At 34.9% G+C, this 15031-nt stretch overlaps 1 protein-coding gene across 1 annotated transcript in view; it reads right to left on the reverse strand.

Annotated features, from left to right (window-relative positions):
• Positions 1–7904: 7904 nt before the first annotated feature.
• Positions 7905–15031, reverse strand: part of LOC142343278 (uncharacterized) — a 42359-nt gene continuing 35232 nt past the window's right edge. The window contains exon 8 of the mRNA XM_075395069.1: positions 7905–8719. Coding sequence (XP_075251184.1) covers positions 8610–8719 — 110 coding nt within the window. The 3' untranslated portion in view covers positions 7905–8609. The remainder of the gene's footprint in view (positions 8720–15031) is intronic.

Below are 15031 nucleotides of genomic sequence, written 5' to 3' on the forward strand. Positions count from 1 at the left end.
TCATTTGAAAATCATTTGGATCTGTTAATACGCGAATGTCCTTAAAAAGAAAACAAGGAACACAAATATTGACCACTAACAAAACTTTTATGAAAACTCAAATTGTTCAACAAAACAAAACATCAGTGACGACGTAACCTCAATAGCCATTTTAACATTCCAACTACAGGCAAGTGTATGGGGCCTCTCAATGATGAGAATTAGATACAAGTTGACAAATATAACAAAAACTAAAAAACTTAAAAACGTTTGAAAACAAAAAATATCATAAACTTTATGAGCTGTTTGCTATAAATATACTGTATTGAGAAAAATCATTCGTTAAACACTCAGTTAGAGGCTTAAGAGACCTCTCGTCTCTTTACGACTACATAAAGAATAGAAAAGAACCAAAAACAGCGAATTGAACAAAAAATTGAGAGAGAAAAGTGTCGAAACGTTTAACATTAAAAAATGAACCATTCGTACAAAGCTTTTTCGTTTTCTAAAAAAATTTCAATAACAAGGGAATTGTTTTTTGTAAATATATGACTTCAAAAAACCAACAAATGTGAACAAATATATTAAAAGAACGAAATTTTTAAGAAAACCCGTATTATCGAAGCCATTAATTTCATCCATAGCTTTCAACAGAAATCAATACATAATCCGTTATAATAAATTAAGCCTCGATGAGAAGAAAATCATTTGTGTGATTCCTAAATCATCAATAAGTCATCATAATAAGTCGTATGACTATGAAAACGACAATAAATAAAGGCAAAAACCAAAAAATCAGTAGAAAAGTGCGAGAAGACAGTGTCGAAGCCATTAAAATCATAAGTTCTTCTCTGCAAATTCTATCTAGGATATATTAATAGTCTTCTCTATGCCAAAGAAAACTGTCAATAATAGGATAATGTCATAAGATTTCAAGAGGTTCTAAAATTTTGAAAAAAATACCAAAACTTTAAAAAAAAATATGAAAATTTGTGGCATCCAAGTCTTAAAGACAAAAGTTAGAAGATAAAACCACTAAGCAGATTAATTTAGGTTTGATTAGAAAGCAAGGGGGTCCTTTCAAAAGTGTGACAGCGTTACAGTTTACAGAAACAAGTTTTGGATCCATTAATGTTCGAAAATTTTTTTCTCGAAAAACTATTTTTAAAATCACATTAGCTGTCCACTCAAATTACTTCATAGGTTTCATTACTGCTTTTCAGGTAACCTATTGCACTTTTAGTCAGAGAGTATATGCCATAAGACTCCACAATTTTTTTAAAATCTCAAGGAATCAAAATTCAAAAAAGTTACGAGAACTCGAGTCGGAGCCATAAAAAAATGAGCGACTCCTTAAAAATGAATTATTTGTTCTCTGGTCATCAATTGACTGTAAATGAGGCTGTTCAGGAACAGAACTTGGACTTGAAAATAGACCGGTCTCTAAGTGACTTGAAAAAAACTAAAAGAACATTGAAATTGTTTTTTAAAATATCAGCTCTCAAATGGAAATCGATTTTTTTTATAGTAAACTTCCCTATGTGACCCAAACTACCCTTTTTATCGCCTTTTGTCTGTTAGAAACACAAGATTGTTTCATTTGTAGCATTATATGCAAATTTGAATCGATACTTTAACAGAAAAAACCTCAATTTGAACGAAAAAGTGAACAAAATCATGCCAAACATCACGTCTTCAAACAAAAGTTTAAACCTCGTTAACTCTTCGAAAAACACATAATACAAAAAAATCTTTTAATTCCGAACTCTACACTGGACGAGCTTTTTAAGGATACCACTCACATTTCCCCACGATGAATATATCGATCGGCCAAAATTGTCTGAACAAAAAAAATCCATTTGAGTATATAGTCCCTCCCCCCCCTCCCCCCAAGAGGGGTCGGAACAATAAACTACAAAATGAGCCATATATGGTCAATCAAAACCATTGAAAAGTACCGGATACATCCATACTTTTATATCGCATACAATAATTTCAGTTTTTGGAAGAAAACACTGGTAATTCATCAGTGACCACTTTTCAGAAAAGAGTCTAAATTACCCTAATTCTATTACTCATTTAAAAATATCATTTCATAAGAAATATTATTTCACTGATACCCCACGTTATTTATTGGATATATCCATGATTTTCATGATATTTTCATTTATGGATGATTTGTAACCATATACAATTTTTTTCCTTTATGGCATTTTATGGTACTAAGTTACCCAATATGTAAAATTTGGAACTTGATGCAAATAGGTTTTTGGAAACTACAAATCGTCCTTTAGAATGATTATCAACCCAAATCAACATTTTCTATGACCGTTGTATGGCTAGTAAGTTTCCATAAATCCATTTATGGTGTCTTACTGCTAATTTTTGTTTATGGTGGTCAACCCGAGTATATCAAGTATAACGAATTAGGAAGTTGCTGCTGGGTTCTGAAATGTAACAAAGGTCATACAAAGCAAAAAAAACAGTCAAGTACTGCGGGTTAGAGGTGAAAAGAGATTAAATTATTTCAGCGGTTAAAAAGGAGGAGACAAACCAATGCAAACAATCTAGAGCGAAGGAGAGGAAAAAAGAAAAAGAGCGCAGAAAGCATAAGAGGGAGATTAAGCGAATTAGCGATACTTCAGTCTCAAATCAATTAGGAACGACTTTGTCTATCTCCCTCTTTCTCCTTTTGCTCACTCTCACTCTTGACACCCTTAAAATAATTACACTACTGCAACCTACAATTCTTACCATCACCCCCACCCCCCCCCCCCCCCCCCGAAAAACGAAAAAAAAACAACAATGGAACATTAGCACAAAATTATGAAAAGATGTGAGGTCGAAAATCAATTAGAGTGGAAAGGATTTCAGTCCCAAAATGCTTTTCAAACTTCACTTTAAAAGGATGTTGAATGCCTCAGAAAATACTGAGCAATTGATAAGCTGCTTCCGATTAAAAAAACATCAACTTAAGAGATCCTAATTTAGATATTTTAACACACGCACAGGAAATGACCAGATGAAATCAAATTTTGGTTCTTTATGACGGGGGTATTTCAAGTTCACTTGAAAGGTTCCATCTTTTTATCATTTATTCAGTTTCTGCTATGGAAACATTGATCAAGCAATCATATTACTTAGACCAAGCAAACATATCTAAAGCAAGGAAATAAAGAAAGTTATAAAACACTTCAAATGCAAGATTTCTGATTAGCTTCAAACGTCGCCAGTCCCAGACAACTTAAGATGAAGGGTTTGGAGGCCATCATAAGAGGTACAAAATGTCAAAAAAACACCCTGATTTGCATTCAAAAACTTTTGCAAGTAGTTTTTCTGTTTACATCGAGACGCAGCAGTTATGATCATTACAAGGATTAAATCAATAGACAATTAATGGTTGCCAACTACACGCGTCATGAACAAGTGTTAAAAGTTAGCATTGTTAGAGGAAAAAGACGCGAAAAAGTGACCATAGTCACCAAAAAAGAGCATTCATGCTCACCAGAACAGGCTACTGTTAATACACTGCAAACTGAAAGCCTAAGGCTGTTCCGCTGCGATTACGCAGAAACACATTTATTTATTATTTCTTTACATTTTTTATTAAAAAGCAACTGCTTTCATTGGAAATAATCTAATGTAGAAGCAACCGCGTGAGTGTGAATAGGTTGCAAGTCAGTAAAAACTGAAGAACAGCTTCAAGCATTTGCAGATTTAAAAAAAGTTTTACTAAGTTATCACAAGGAAAAGATAGAATTTCACTTTTTTCTTTAAAATGTCTAAATTTTTGGCACATTGAGTAATGAAGCAACGTCCGATCAACGTCGAACGAAATTCGCTCACATGGCATGCTGGGGGTGGATCTCAATTTAGCCTGCCTCAACAGTGGGGCATAAATTAACTAAGCCGCATATAGTGACGCTATTTGAGCTTATTGCGAACTTTAAAATGAAAAAAGATCTAGGCGCCTTTAAAGTTGATATTAAGCAGAAATTGGCAATTTAGTTCAGATATTTAAAATTCTGAATGAGAGCAATTTAGATCACACGTATCTCAAAAATTCAAATGCAAAAAAAAGCAACAAAACTTATATCAGCCAGACGAGAAACAATTCAGCGAAAAAACGAAAAAAGGCTAATCGGACCAAAGGCTAAAAACGTTGCTTTAGAGCAACTAGGAAAGCAATAACTCAATATTGTCTTCCAGAAGAATATTCAGGTTTCTAACACTTTTTTCTAACTAATGTTTGAGATAAAATGTGAACAACCGATCAAAACATTTTTTGTAAACTAAATATCACACTTGTACTATTACCCGAGAGAGAGAAAGAAAGAGAGAGAGAGAGAGAGAGAGAGAGAGAGAGAGAGAGAGAGAGAGAGAGTTAATTCCTCTGAGTATAAATAAACATCAAAATATAATACATGACAAAATTTCCTACTTTTAGAGTTCAAGATCAGAAAATAAATATCCTTAATTCAAAACTGAAACCCGTAAATATTTGAAGAAAGAATTAGATTCAAAAGAATTAAACAAAACCCAACTAACTTGGGTCGAATTGCTCTCAAATTACAGGCGGGACAATTTAACTCAGAGGCGTGGGGGTGTAACTGGATAAATTTCTATGGGTGCAAATTATTCCGACCAAGGAGAGTTTTACATCTCCGATCTCCTGCATTGTACACTTCATCATTAACCACTCGGCTGCTAACCTTGTAACTGTCTATCATCCAATCAATTTTGTCCTAGCAACAGACTTAATTTCTCAATAGGAGCAATTTAGATCACACAAAAATCAAGAAGTCAAGCGTGAAAAAGTCAACCGAGAAGTGAAATCGAAACGCAAAAACGACGGTGAAGCAAAAAGTTTACAAAAAGACCCATGTTAACTTGCTTCTCTCGAGAGCAATTACCCATTTACAAAAGCTCGACAGAAAACTAATTTGAAATTTTGAGCTCTTTAATTGGAAAAATTTAATTGAAAAATTAAATATACTAATCAGTTCGGAGGCTATAAATGCAAACTTTATGACCACTAAACTCACATTTCATCTGAGGAATCAATCAAACAATCAAAAGCAATTACATTTATAATTTTTACATTAAAAAATCAACCCCCCCCCCCCCATTGCAGGAAAATACCCGCAATTGATTCCTATGGACCCGATTGTGATTTGAAGAAAGGTGTAATTGGCTTTTTGATTAAATATTCAGGCCTACCACTGCTTTCTATAAGCCTAAACCACTGCAGTTTTATTAATTTGCATCAACAATAGTAGTATCTAATATGTGCTATCCAAAAATTTTGTTACACGTAAAACATGAAAAATCTGCCGATTAGGTAGTTTTTCAATTTTTTAAAAAATTTAAAATCATGTAAATTACGCGTTTTTAACAAATCTTTTTTGAGTGGTTGGATAGCGCATATAATACACCACTAACAATGCCTCTATTCTCGAATTGAATAAAAACATTATAAAAATAGTACCATAACGAGCTCATTCGTAGAATTCTTAAATAACTATTTGCTCTGATGACATTTTTTCACAAACTCAAAATACATAGTTTGTTCACACGGCACCAAATTGAACTAATTATTCGGGCGGAAAATATTCCTTAAATTTATAGTATACGTGTATAAATACCACCCAGGGAATGATACTAGATACTTATTATACTATCTTTAGAACAGTGAAAGACCCAAAAGGCTAATTAAGTGCATCAAACATCCGGACCCAAAGTTTAATTATTTGAAACCTAATCAATGGTGATAACTTAAGATATAGTACACCTTAGAGCTACTTATACATTTCTATTTGTCAAATCACGTATTTATAAGGATACACGGCTGGGCAATTTCGGAAACAAGGGTTGGGGGGGGGGGCTATCTCTAAACTAGTTCACAAACTTCATTATTCAACAAATCGTAAAAGCAAACTGAATAACTCATCCAGTTTAATTTACTTCTTCACACAAACAGTTGAAAAAATCCAAATACACTAAAATAATAAATATTACGACAATCAGAGCTTTAAAATCAAGTTCAAGTTCAAAATCAGAGCTTAGGCGGATTTGCTGACAGCCTATAACGTGCGGTACCGTGTTGTAAACTTTTTGCTGCAATTAAAGTTGCATAACACGACCATGTTTATTGTTTAAATTACGAGTTAACGCAACTTTTCCGCTCGCAACTATGTTGAAAAAATGATTTAAAAAATTACCGACTAATATCGGACGCATTGCTCTCAAATAACCACCAGGTGGAGGAGGTTGGACTGGGGGAGGCGAGTAGGGGGTCAAATTCTCAAAATTAAAAACCGCCCTTCACACCATGAAATTAAGTTCCTCTAAGAGAACTTAATGCCTCCGAGAGTTACCTGTTTATCCGCTTTTTCAGGACAAAAAGTCAAATTGCTCAGATGAAAAATCGGTGCAGCGAAAAATCGCATAAAAAAGACCACAGGACTAATATTATTGCTACAAATTTTGTTTGAGAGCAAATAATTATTGGTCACCAAAAATTAGTACGGCAAATGCACAAAATTTCAATTTGTGGAAAACAACCTCAAACATATGCAAAGCAGAACAGTAAAAAAAACTAAATTGGAATGAACGGGACGGGACGTCAAAGGTCACAACAAGGATCTGGTCACAATCACTCCAAGAAAGCCAATTATAGCTTACTCAGTCGTTGCTTTCATAGCTGGCATCTTTTCCAATTGTGACCCCCCCCCCCCCCCCCAATACGTTATGCACCCCTAGTTACAGAGCATGTGTCATTACATAGTAAATCATTATGCAAAAATATGGCAATGGCGCGTGCGTCTAGGGGGACAAATTGCAAATTATATGCACCCACTAAGCTGGTGGGGGCGACAAATGAAAAAGATCCCAAAGAAAAATTTGTAAATGAGAGTAATTGAGATCAAGTGAAATTCAAGGGCAGAAAAACAGGGAGTCAAATTAGTCCAACAATTTTTTTTTGGGTTAGAATCACGCCAGCTACAATTACTTTTAACTTCGTTCGAGAGGAATTGAAAAAGAACAAAATTTTCGTTCCAAGTATTCAAAGACGGACGTGTATTACAAAATTATCAAACATAACCGACTAACGTCGGGCGAATGCTCTCAAACGACCGGCGAGCGGCTGGCTTCGTCAGTAGCTAGCCATGGTTTAGTGAGGCTAGCTTTAGCTTAATTGAAAGGGGGGCGTGAGGTGAGCGCAGCGGGGGGGGGGGGTGCACAGGGGGCTGATGAGGCAACAGTGGGGGGGGCAACGGTGGGAGGGGGATTTTGGATGCACGGGACCCTTACGGCCTGCAGAGTTGCGGATTGGGGGGGGGGGGTGAAGTGAGAGGGGGCTGATGGGGGGAGGAGGGTTCTTCAACCTCTAAGAACCGCCCTTCACACCATAATTATAAGTCTCCAAAACAGTTTCTGTGAATCGCATACATGAAGACTAGTGAGGTGAAAGGCTCTAAGCGCACTTAATGCCTGCTGGGCGCTACCTGTTTATCCTTTTGTTTAGGACGAAAGTCAAATGGGTCAGACAAAAAATCGGTCAAACGAAAAATCGCATAAAAAAGACCGATAGGACTAATATAATTGCTACAAACTTCGTTTGAGAGCAATTAAAAAGGTGTCGTGTCCGTCCTATAGTAGCACTTCATAATACTAGTTTCCACTTCCTTCCCCAGCACAAACTTTCACTATAGTCCTACAGTTCCTCTGTAATAATCAACCCTTAGCTTCCGGATCAAAAGTGAGCGGCTTCCAATTTAAGAGCCTCAGCTCTCACGAATACTTAAGATACTTCAGTCAAGTAGGCTAAGAATTCTTACTCTATCTTAACAGCTGACTATTAGCTCATCAACTGCCACAGCTGAAATCTACTGCCTGGTCTTCGATTAGGGTTATAAAAACAATTTTTCTGTTGTGAAATAGAATATCTTTGCACTTGTTAAACATAGCAAAGCAAGAACTTCCAACAATAAGTTACATCAAGCATTGAAACACAATTCAAGTTATCACATCTCTCATAACAGAAGAGGGTTCATTAAAACAGCATTAGATCTATCATCCAACTGCTTACAATCTTTTATTGAGCATATCAAAAATCGGATCGAAGCCGTTCATGATTGCACTGCACTGCTAATATTGAGATATCTACCATCTGTGAATAATATTAACACTAAATCATACCAGTAATCCGCAAAATTTCTCTTTAACAAATTAACTTTTCATAACTTCAAAGCAATTAGGTTCAAAATGTCGAACAGCAAACATAGGCGGCGAAAAAAAAATATTCAACGTTTTCCTCACTTTAAAACTCCTATAGTAATTAGCAGAAGAATATATTTTACAGAGTCGCAGTTCGAATATTTTTCAGAGCTAGCTATAATTATAGTTGGAAGTCACTTTCAAATAATTCTATATCCATCAAAGAGGTCACAATCAAAAACAAGAAGTAAGCAACAAAAAGATGCAACATGAGACAAGTTGGCAACAATACTGCTCTCTCCAGTTCAATTTAAAATCATCACCCGCACCACCTCTCAAGCAATATGTTATCATAGAGCCATTTGTGTGAGAGATAAGAGGACGAAGAAAACAGTGGTAGGTAGTGTTGTTTAAAACTTCTTGTGTTGACCTCCAGGGCTCTTGAAACCTCCGCCTCGGTTGCCTCCCCTGTCACCAAATCCACCACGACCACGGCTGTTGAATGGTGAACCTCGTCCGCCTAAACAACCGGAGTCAATAGAGACCATAACAAAAATTTATACACGTTTGGAGACTATGTTAAATATACTCGGCAGATTGCCGGAAAAGAGCCGCCATTGATTCCCATAACCCCTCTTAGTATTGAAGGAACAGAAAAATGATTTTTGTAAAAAAAAACATTTTAAAAGAGCAAACTACTTTGATGTCATTTCGTAGTTGGACCCACTCTTGTTCTCAATGGGAGGATATGGGGGGCGTAGTATTAATACCAATAAGCAATGGAGATGGTAGCGATAAGTTGCGAGAACAAAGTTCAAGTAGATGGCACCTAAAATTGGGCTTTATGGGTTGATTCCGTTTTATTTTTGATTCTATTTTCTGATACTGACTCTGTTGATGCATGATTGTGAATGCAATCCAAAAAATACATACAAGAACTGAATGGAAAACTTAAAAATACTGCACTTGACTAGCAGACCAAAATAACAATGCCAGAGAAACAGTTGAACAAAATTAGAGGACATAGCTGACAGATTGCCAGAAAATAGCCGCAATAGCTACGTAGATCTGCAGTCTTAAAAAAACAGTAAAGACAACAGACCAAAAAAATTAGTCTTTTAATTGCAGGCTGATATGTTATATTTTGATTAAGAATCTGCATAGGTTATTGCTGCCTCTATTAGCTGCTCTCAAGAAACCTTTTAGAGTGACACACATTCATGTGACCTTATTTCTTTGAATTGAAGTTAATAAAAGTCAATTTTAAAGTGAGGAAGTCAATTTTGAGAGTGAGGTAAGTCACGTGTGACCAAAAACTTTATCAAGCGAATGAAAAAAACTCGCTCCAATCAGACCAAAAAAAGACGTCACGCACGCAGCACGCACTTCAGTTGAAATTGCATGAACGAAAAGCAGATTTGAAGCGGTAGTGACGTCATATGGTCGTAACAAAAATCCTGACGACGAAACAAAAAAACATAGCAGGACAAGTCCTGAAATACAAATTCAAAAAATTGTAATAATTAATGACCTGAAAACCATTTACTCCGCCTTAAAACGCAAATGAGAGCGGTTACTAAGCATGAGACTAGGCAAAAAACAACACAAGAGCAACAAAGCATGTCTAAAAATTCAATTTTTAGTTTTTGAAAAGACAGGATCAACATCAACAAACAACTGCTATCAACTCAAACTGCCATCTATGTTCCTCTGCTTCTCATTAGCAACCTGCGATTAAATGTTGATGAGTCCTCTCACTAATAACATAATAACATCAAATGATAAGGCAAAACAACCAAAAATCGAGATAAAACTCGCTGGAACTTTTTGAAAACACTTAGTAGAAGAGTCAAAGAACGCAACAGCTACTGAAGGATAAAAATACATCAATTATTTGAGTCCTCAATGCCCACTGTTGAGACCTGCCATCAATGAGATTAAGTTATAAGACAGCAATAAGAACAACAAATACTAGCAAAACTGAAAAAACCAATTTTTTTTATTAAAAAAAACGAAAAAGCGTATGTCACAAAAAGCAACAGCTGTGAACTGAAATGACTTGCCTTTATTGAGGCCTTTTTGCAACCAATGAGACCTGTCAATAATAAGTCAAGGAGTTAAGACGACAAAGTTGAAAAGAAACTCGCAAAACTTAAAAAAATTGATAATTATTATTGAAAACAATTAGTGTCAAAGTCATAGAAAGCACTAGCTTTGAACAATATAGATCGATTAAATCCAAAAAAAAAATATAAAACCCATTAGAAGCATCAGACCTGTCCCCAATAAGATTAAATGATAAGACATCAAAAACTACAATAAATACTTGCATAACTTAAAATTCACTGAAAATTTTTGAGAAATAGTAAAGTCAGTAAGTGATAAAAACGACTACCTTTTAACTCGAGCCATTATTTAGGTTCTTCTATATCTCAATAGCAACCAATCAGACCTTCCATTGACGCTAATAAGTGACAAGACAACAGGTAATTTTCAAAAAGGGGGCAGCGTCTGCAATTCACCAATATTTTTTTTATGACAAAAAGTAGCAAAGTCATAAGTTTTAGCTGCCCCATAATGAATTCTAGCACAGGCAAATAAGCAGAATTAGAACACATTTGTACCGTCTCAAAAACATTGAAGGAGAGGAAACTCTGAAAACAGAAGTCAAATTGACGAAGCACCGCACCTGAAATAAAAATCCATCTCAAAAACCGCCAAATTGTTCAAACACTAATTTCTCACTCCAGTTTAAAGGTTTGGTGAAAGTCAAGCCTCAAACCCACTCAATTTTTCGCTTCTTTACTATTTCAGTGTGACCAAAATCACCACTCTCATTTGACTTCTCACTGACGTGAAAAAGCCGAAAAAGCGTGAACAGATCTTGAAGACAGCACACCAAAACAATTCAAATTCTTTGAAATGTAAAAACCAAGAGACGGCCAATAAAGCCCCAGCTATCGCTGTGCGGCTATTAATAAACAAGAGCATAAGCATTGCTAAAATTCTTGAAGCAACTAACCTCAAAGCCAAAATTATGCAACAGAAATATAACCATCACCCGCCCAAAAACATTGAAGGTTTATTGGCCCCTAAAGATCGACAAATTTGAATAAAAATTTGGATAGAATTTTGAGATCAAAAAATCTTCAAAACCATTCCTTTGTCTCAAAAACCTATCCATGAACGCATCGTCAAGAACTGAACAATTTCAATTGTCCCCTAACAATCAAAAGATCTAAAAAACAAAACTTTCGATTAATTATACAAAATTGTTAATATCAATTTGCGTGTTTAAGCTTGCATTAAGAAAACAAAAAACTCAAAAAATTAACATTAGAAGAAAATATGGCTTGCAATAGACCTCAATGAACTTAGACAAACGTCAATTCAGGACCCATCTATCAAAAACCTCAAAAAAATGCCAAAAAAAAACAGAATTGAATCATTTTGGACTCAAAAACCACAAAAAAAGACCTTTTCACCTTGAATTTAGGCACCAAAATCAGAGCACCAACACAACGCAAATTGTTCTTTGGATTGCGAAAAAGCGGCCACTATTATAACCAGTTAAGACGAGAGCGGCTATTAAAAATATAAAAATAATATTTTTTGGCCTATTGAAAAATCTAAAATTGCAAAAAAATTTTTTGAAAACAACTTTTTCCATTTTGAATGACTTTTACGCTATACAGCCTTCATAGCATCAGATTTCACATCATATACTAGTTTCAAATAAAAATTGCACTTTAATGTCGGACGAATTCCTCTCGAACAACTGACCGGTGCTCAATTTTAGTATAGCCTCCTTCGTTCTTCAACGGGTGATAAATGGGGCATTAGGTTTCTTATGGGGTTACAAGTGATGTTATTAAATGGACCATAAGAATTATTTAGTATGAAAGTACCAAAACTCGAGTTCAGCTGCTTAAAATTGTGAACCAAAGAGCAATGTAGAACATAACCGACTAAACGCCGGAAGAATTGCTTTTGAACGACAAGTGGGAGCTCTAATCAATTGCAGCCTGCTTCAGTCGGGGGGAGCCTAAATGGGACTAAGAAGTTCTATAGTGGGCTTCAAATAACCACATTAGAGGTTAGCATATACCACTATTAAGATTTAAAGTAAAAAATGACACCAGTTTCGGCGCACTTTTCATTTGACTTTTAGTATTAAATTGCCGTCAATTGAGTTCAGCTGCTTGAAATTGTGATTGAGAGAGAATTTTAGATCACGCGAAATGCAAAAAGTCAAGGGCGTAAAAGTCACTCAAAAAGTCAAAATTGTCAAGCGAAAATTTTGCATAAAAAAAGACACGTTTACAATAATTGCTATGAACTACGTTCAAGAGCAATTAATCATTCAAAACGTGAGGTCAAGCGTGATAAAAATCACTCGAAAGGGAGAAATCTCCGCGGACAGAACCATTAGGCCAAAATTCAAACTTTAACAACTATGAATCAATTTCGAGAACTGTAACTGAAAACGGTAACCAAATCCAATCGCTCCCAAAACCCCCAAAGAAACAAAAGTGAAGAGACTAAAAACCATTATACAGGAACATTTATACAAGATGACAAAACCAAAACATTTCTCACTCTTCGAAACTAAAAACTAACAGAACTTTTTTCTAAAGCTTAAGCTGGTAAGGTGCTGAACGAAAACAGATGTTCGGGGAAGATGGGGTTATTGGCCGGAAGGGGGCAGGCGCTAGTACGGTTCGTTGTATATCAAAACAAAGCGGGTATGGTAAAACAAACAAACAGCTAAAGTTGAGCAAAATCGCTTAAAATTTACCTTCAATAGTACTGATCCTAACGTCCTCAATTAAACTCAGGTCATTGATTGTAATAGTCAGTTTTCTGATTGAGGTATATAAACATGACTCCTATCACTTTTAGATCATATGCTTGCGCAAAACCAAACTGAAAAAGATCCACACAAAACAACTCATCTTCGGTTCGTTCAAAACAAAAACATAAACAATAACATAAACAAAAACATAAACAATAAACAAAAACAATAACGACTACCACTATTTAACAGTTCGCTCGAGTTCAATAAGGCGCGTACACACAATCGTTCAGGTTGCATTAGAATTTCACAGGTTGTCTTTTGGTCGCTTTTAAATTACATGCTTCAAAAATCGGAAAAAAATTGCACATGAGAAAACGTTCTACATATCTAACTAACTACAGGAATATCGTTTCAAAAGGATCATCCTCTTTTGTCTTTCTTCCTTCTCAGGTAAAAACAAAGAACGACAAGAATATTGAAATGAATCGACAATTAAACTTCAATTTCAAAAAAATGAAATACTTTACGCGTTTGCTTCTGCAACAATTAATAGGGTATTGGTCCATTTCAATAACGCATTCTTCATTCGATAAAAGACCGAGCTGTAAAAAATGCTGTCTAGAGCTGAGCTTTCAAAGAGAAAAAATGGTCAATGCCATCCAGTTAAAAAAGCAAAAAGACAAGGCGGCTCGGTAATGTGCGATGGCACATAAGGTTCCGACCCCGCCCATCCACATTTTTGGCATAATTGTCTACCAAATGAGGAACAGATAGAAAAACCCAAAAATTATTTTTTGGGAATCCCAAAAAAGCCAAAGTATTATTTTTAAAAAAATGTGTATGAACGATAAGAGAGCCTCCAAAGCAAATAACTCAGTGGAGTAAAAATTGAAGCATTAGATTGCTGTGATATGCCAATATTAAGAAAGCGAGTCAAGATGAACATCAAAATCAAACAACAACAACAAACATTAATTACATCAAAAACTTTTTGTCCGTTTTAAAAAACAAAATTTAATCACAAAGTCAGCATACCGTCAGAAAAACCTCAAAATAAACAAAATAACCTATAAATCACCAGAAAAAATATAAACCAGTCCATAAAAAGGTTTGATAACAATTAGACAAACAAGAACAAAAACAATAAAAGTTAAAAAATTCGCTTATTTTTTTTAAAAACAATTAACTTCAAAATAATGAAAACCGTTAGAAATCAAGTAAAATAACCCACAGGTTTACGATTACCAATGTTTCTGTAGAAGGGCGTTAAGCAACAACAAACAAGAATTCAATAGAAACTTGCCAGAAAACGCTGTCAAAATCCTCAAGCAATTGTTTGGGCCCTCAAAATATATTCGATTGCGCCTTCTTTAAATACCGATAATGTAGTATGTGGCCATTTATTAGCGAGACTAGGTAACAAGTAGACAAAACAGAGAAAAGGGCAAAAGTAAGAAAAAATTTTGATTTTTTTTCCAAACAAAATTATTTCCAAAGTCATGAAAGACATTAACTACAAAATGAAATATTTAAATAGGGTCGTTTATTCATCTAAAGGAAGCCTTTGAGACCTGCAATTATCCAAAATATGTCTTGCGTTTACAAAAAGAACGTCAAATACGACAAAAATCAAATTAATTTACTTTTTTTGTGAAAAACCGGTGTCGAAGCCAGTAAGGTCATAACGTATTCTTAAAAAAATAGATTTTGGGACATCAATCACTTTTGACACCTTCCTTTGATACACATATTGTCATATTTGACCTGTAATTAACGAGATTAGGTAACAAAGAAAAAAAAGAACAAACTTGCAAAGTTAAAGTTTTTTTTAGTTTTGGAAAACGACTGTTTTCAAAGACATGAAAGCCATCAGCTATCTGCTAAATCAGAACATCGGCTCATCTATTCTTCCATGAAAAGCCAGTGAAACTAATCACTATACAGTAAATTTCATACGACCGAAACGACAAAGTAAAAATGACAGTTAAAAACAAAATCAAAAAAAATTCAATTAATTTCTTCAAGAATCTAGTT

The sequence above is a fragment of the Convolutriloba macropyga genome, chromosome 7 (genome assembly GCF_964194025.1).
Source record: "Convolutriloba macropyga chromosome 7, txConMacr16.3, whole genome shotgun sequence".
Classification (NCBI taxonomy): Eukaryota; Metazoa; Xenacoelomorpha; order Acoela; family Convolutidae; genus Convolutriloba; species Convolutriloba macropyga.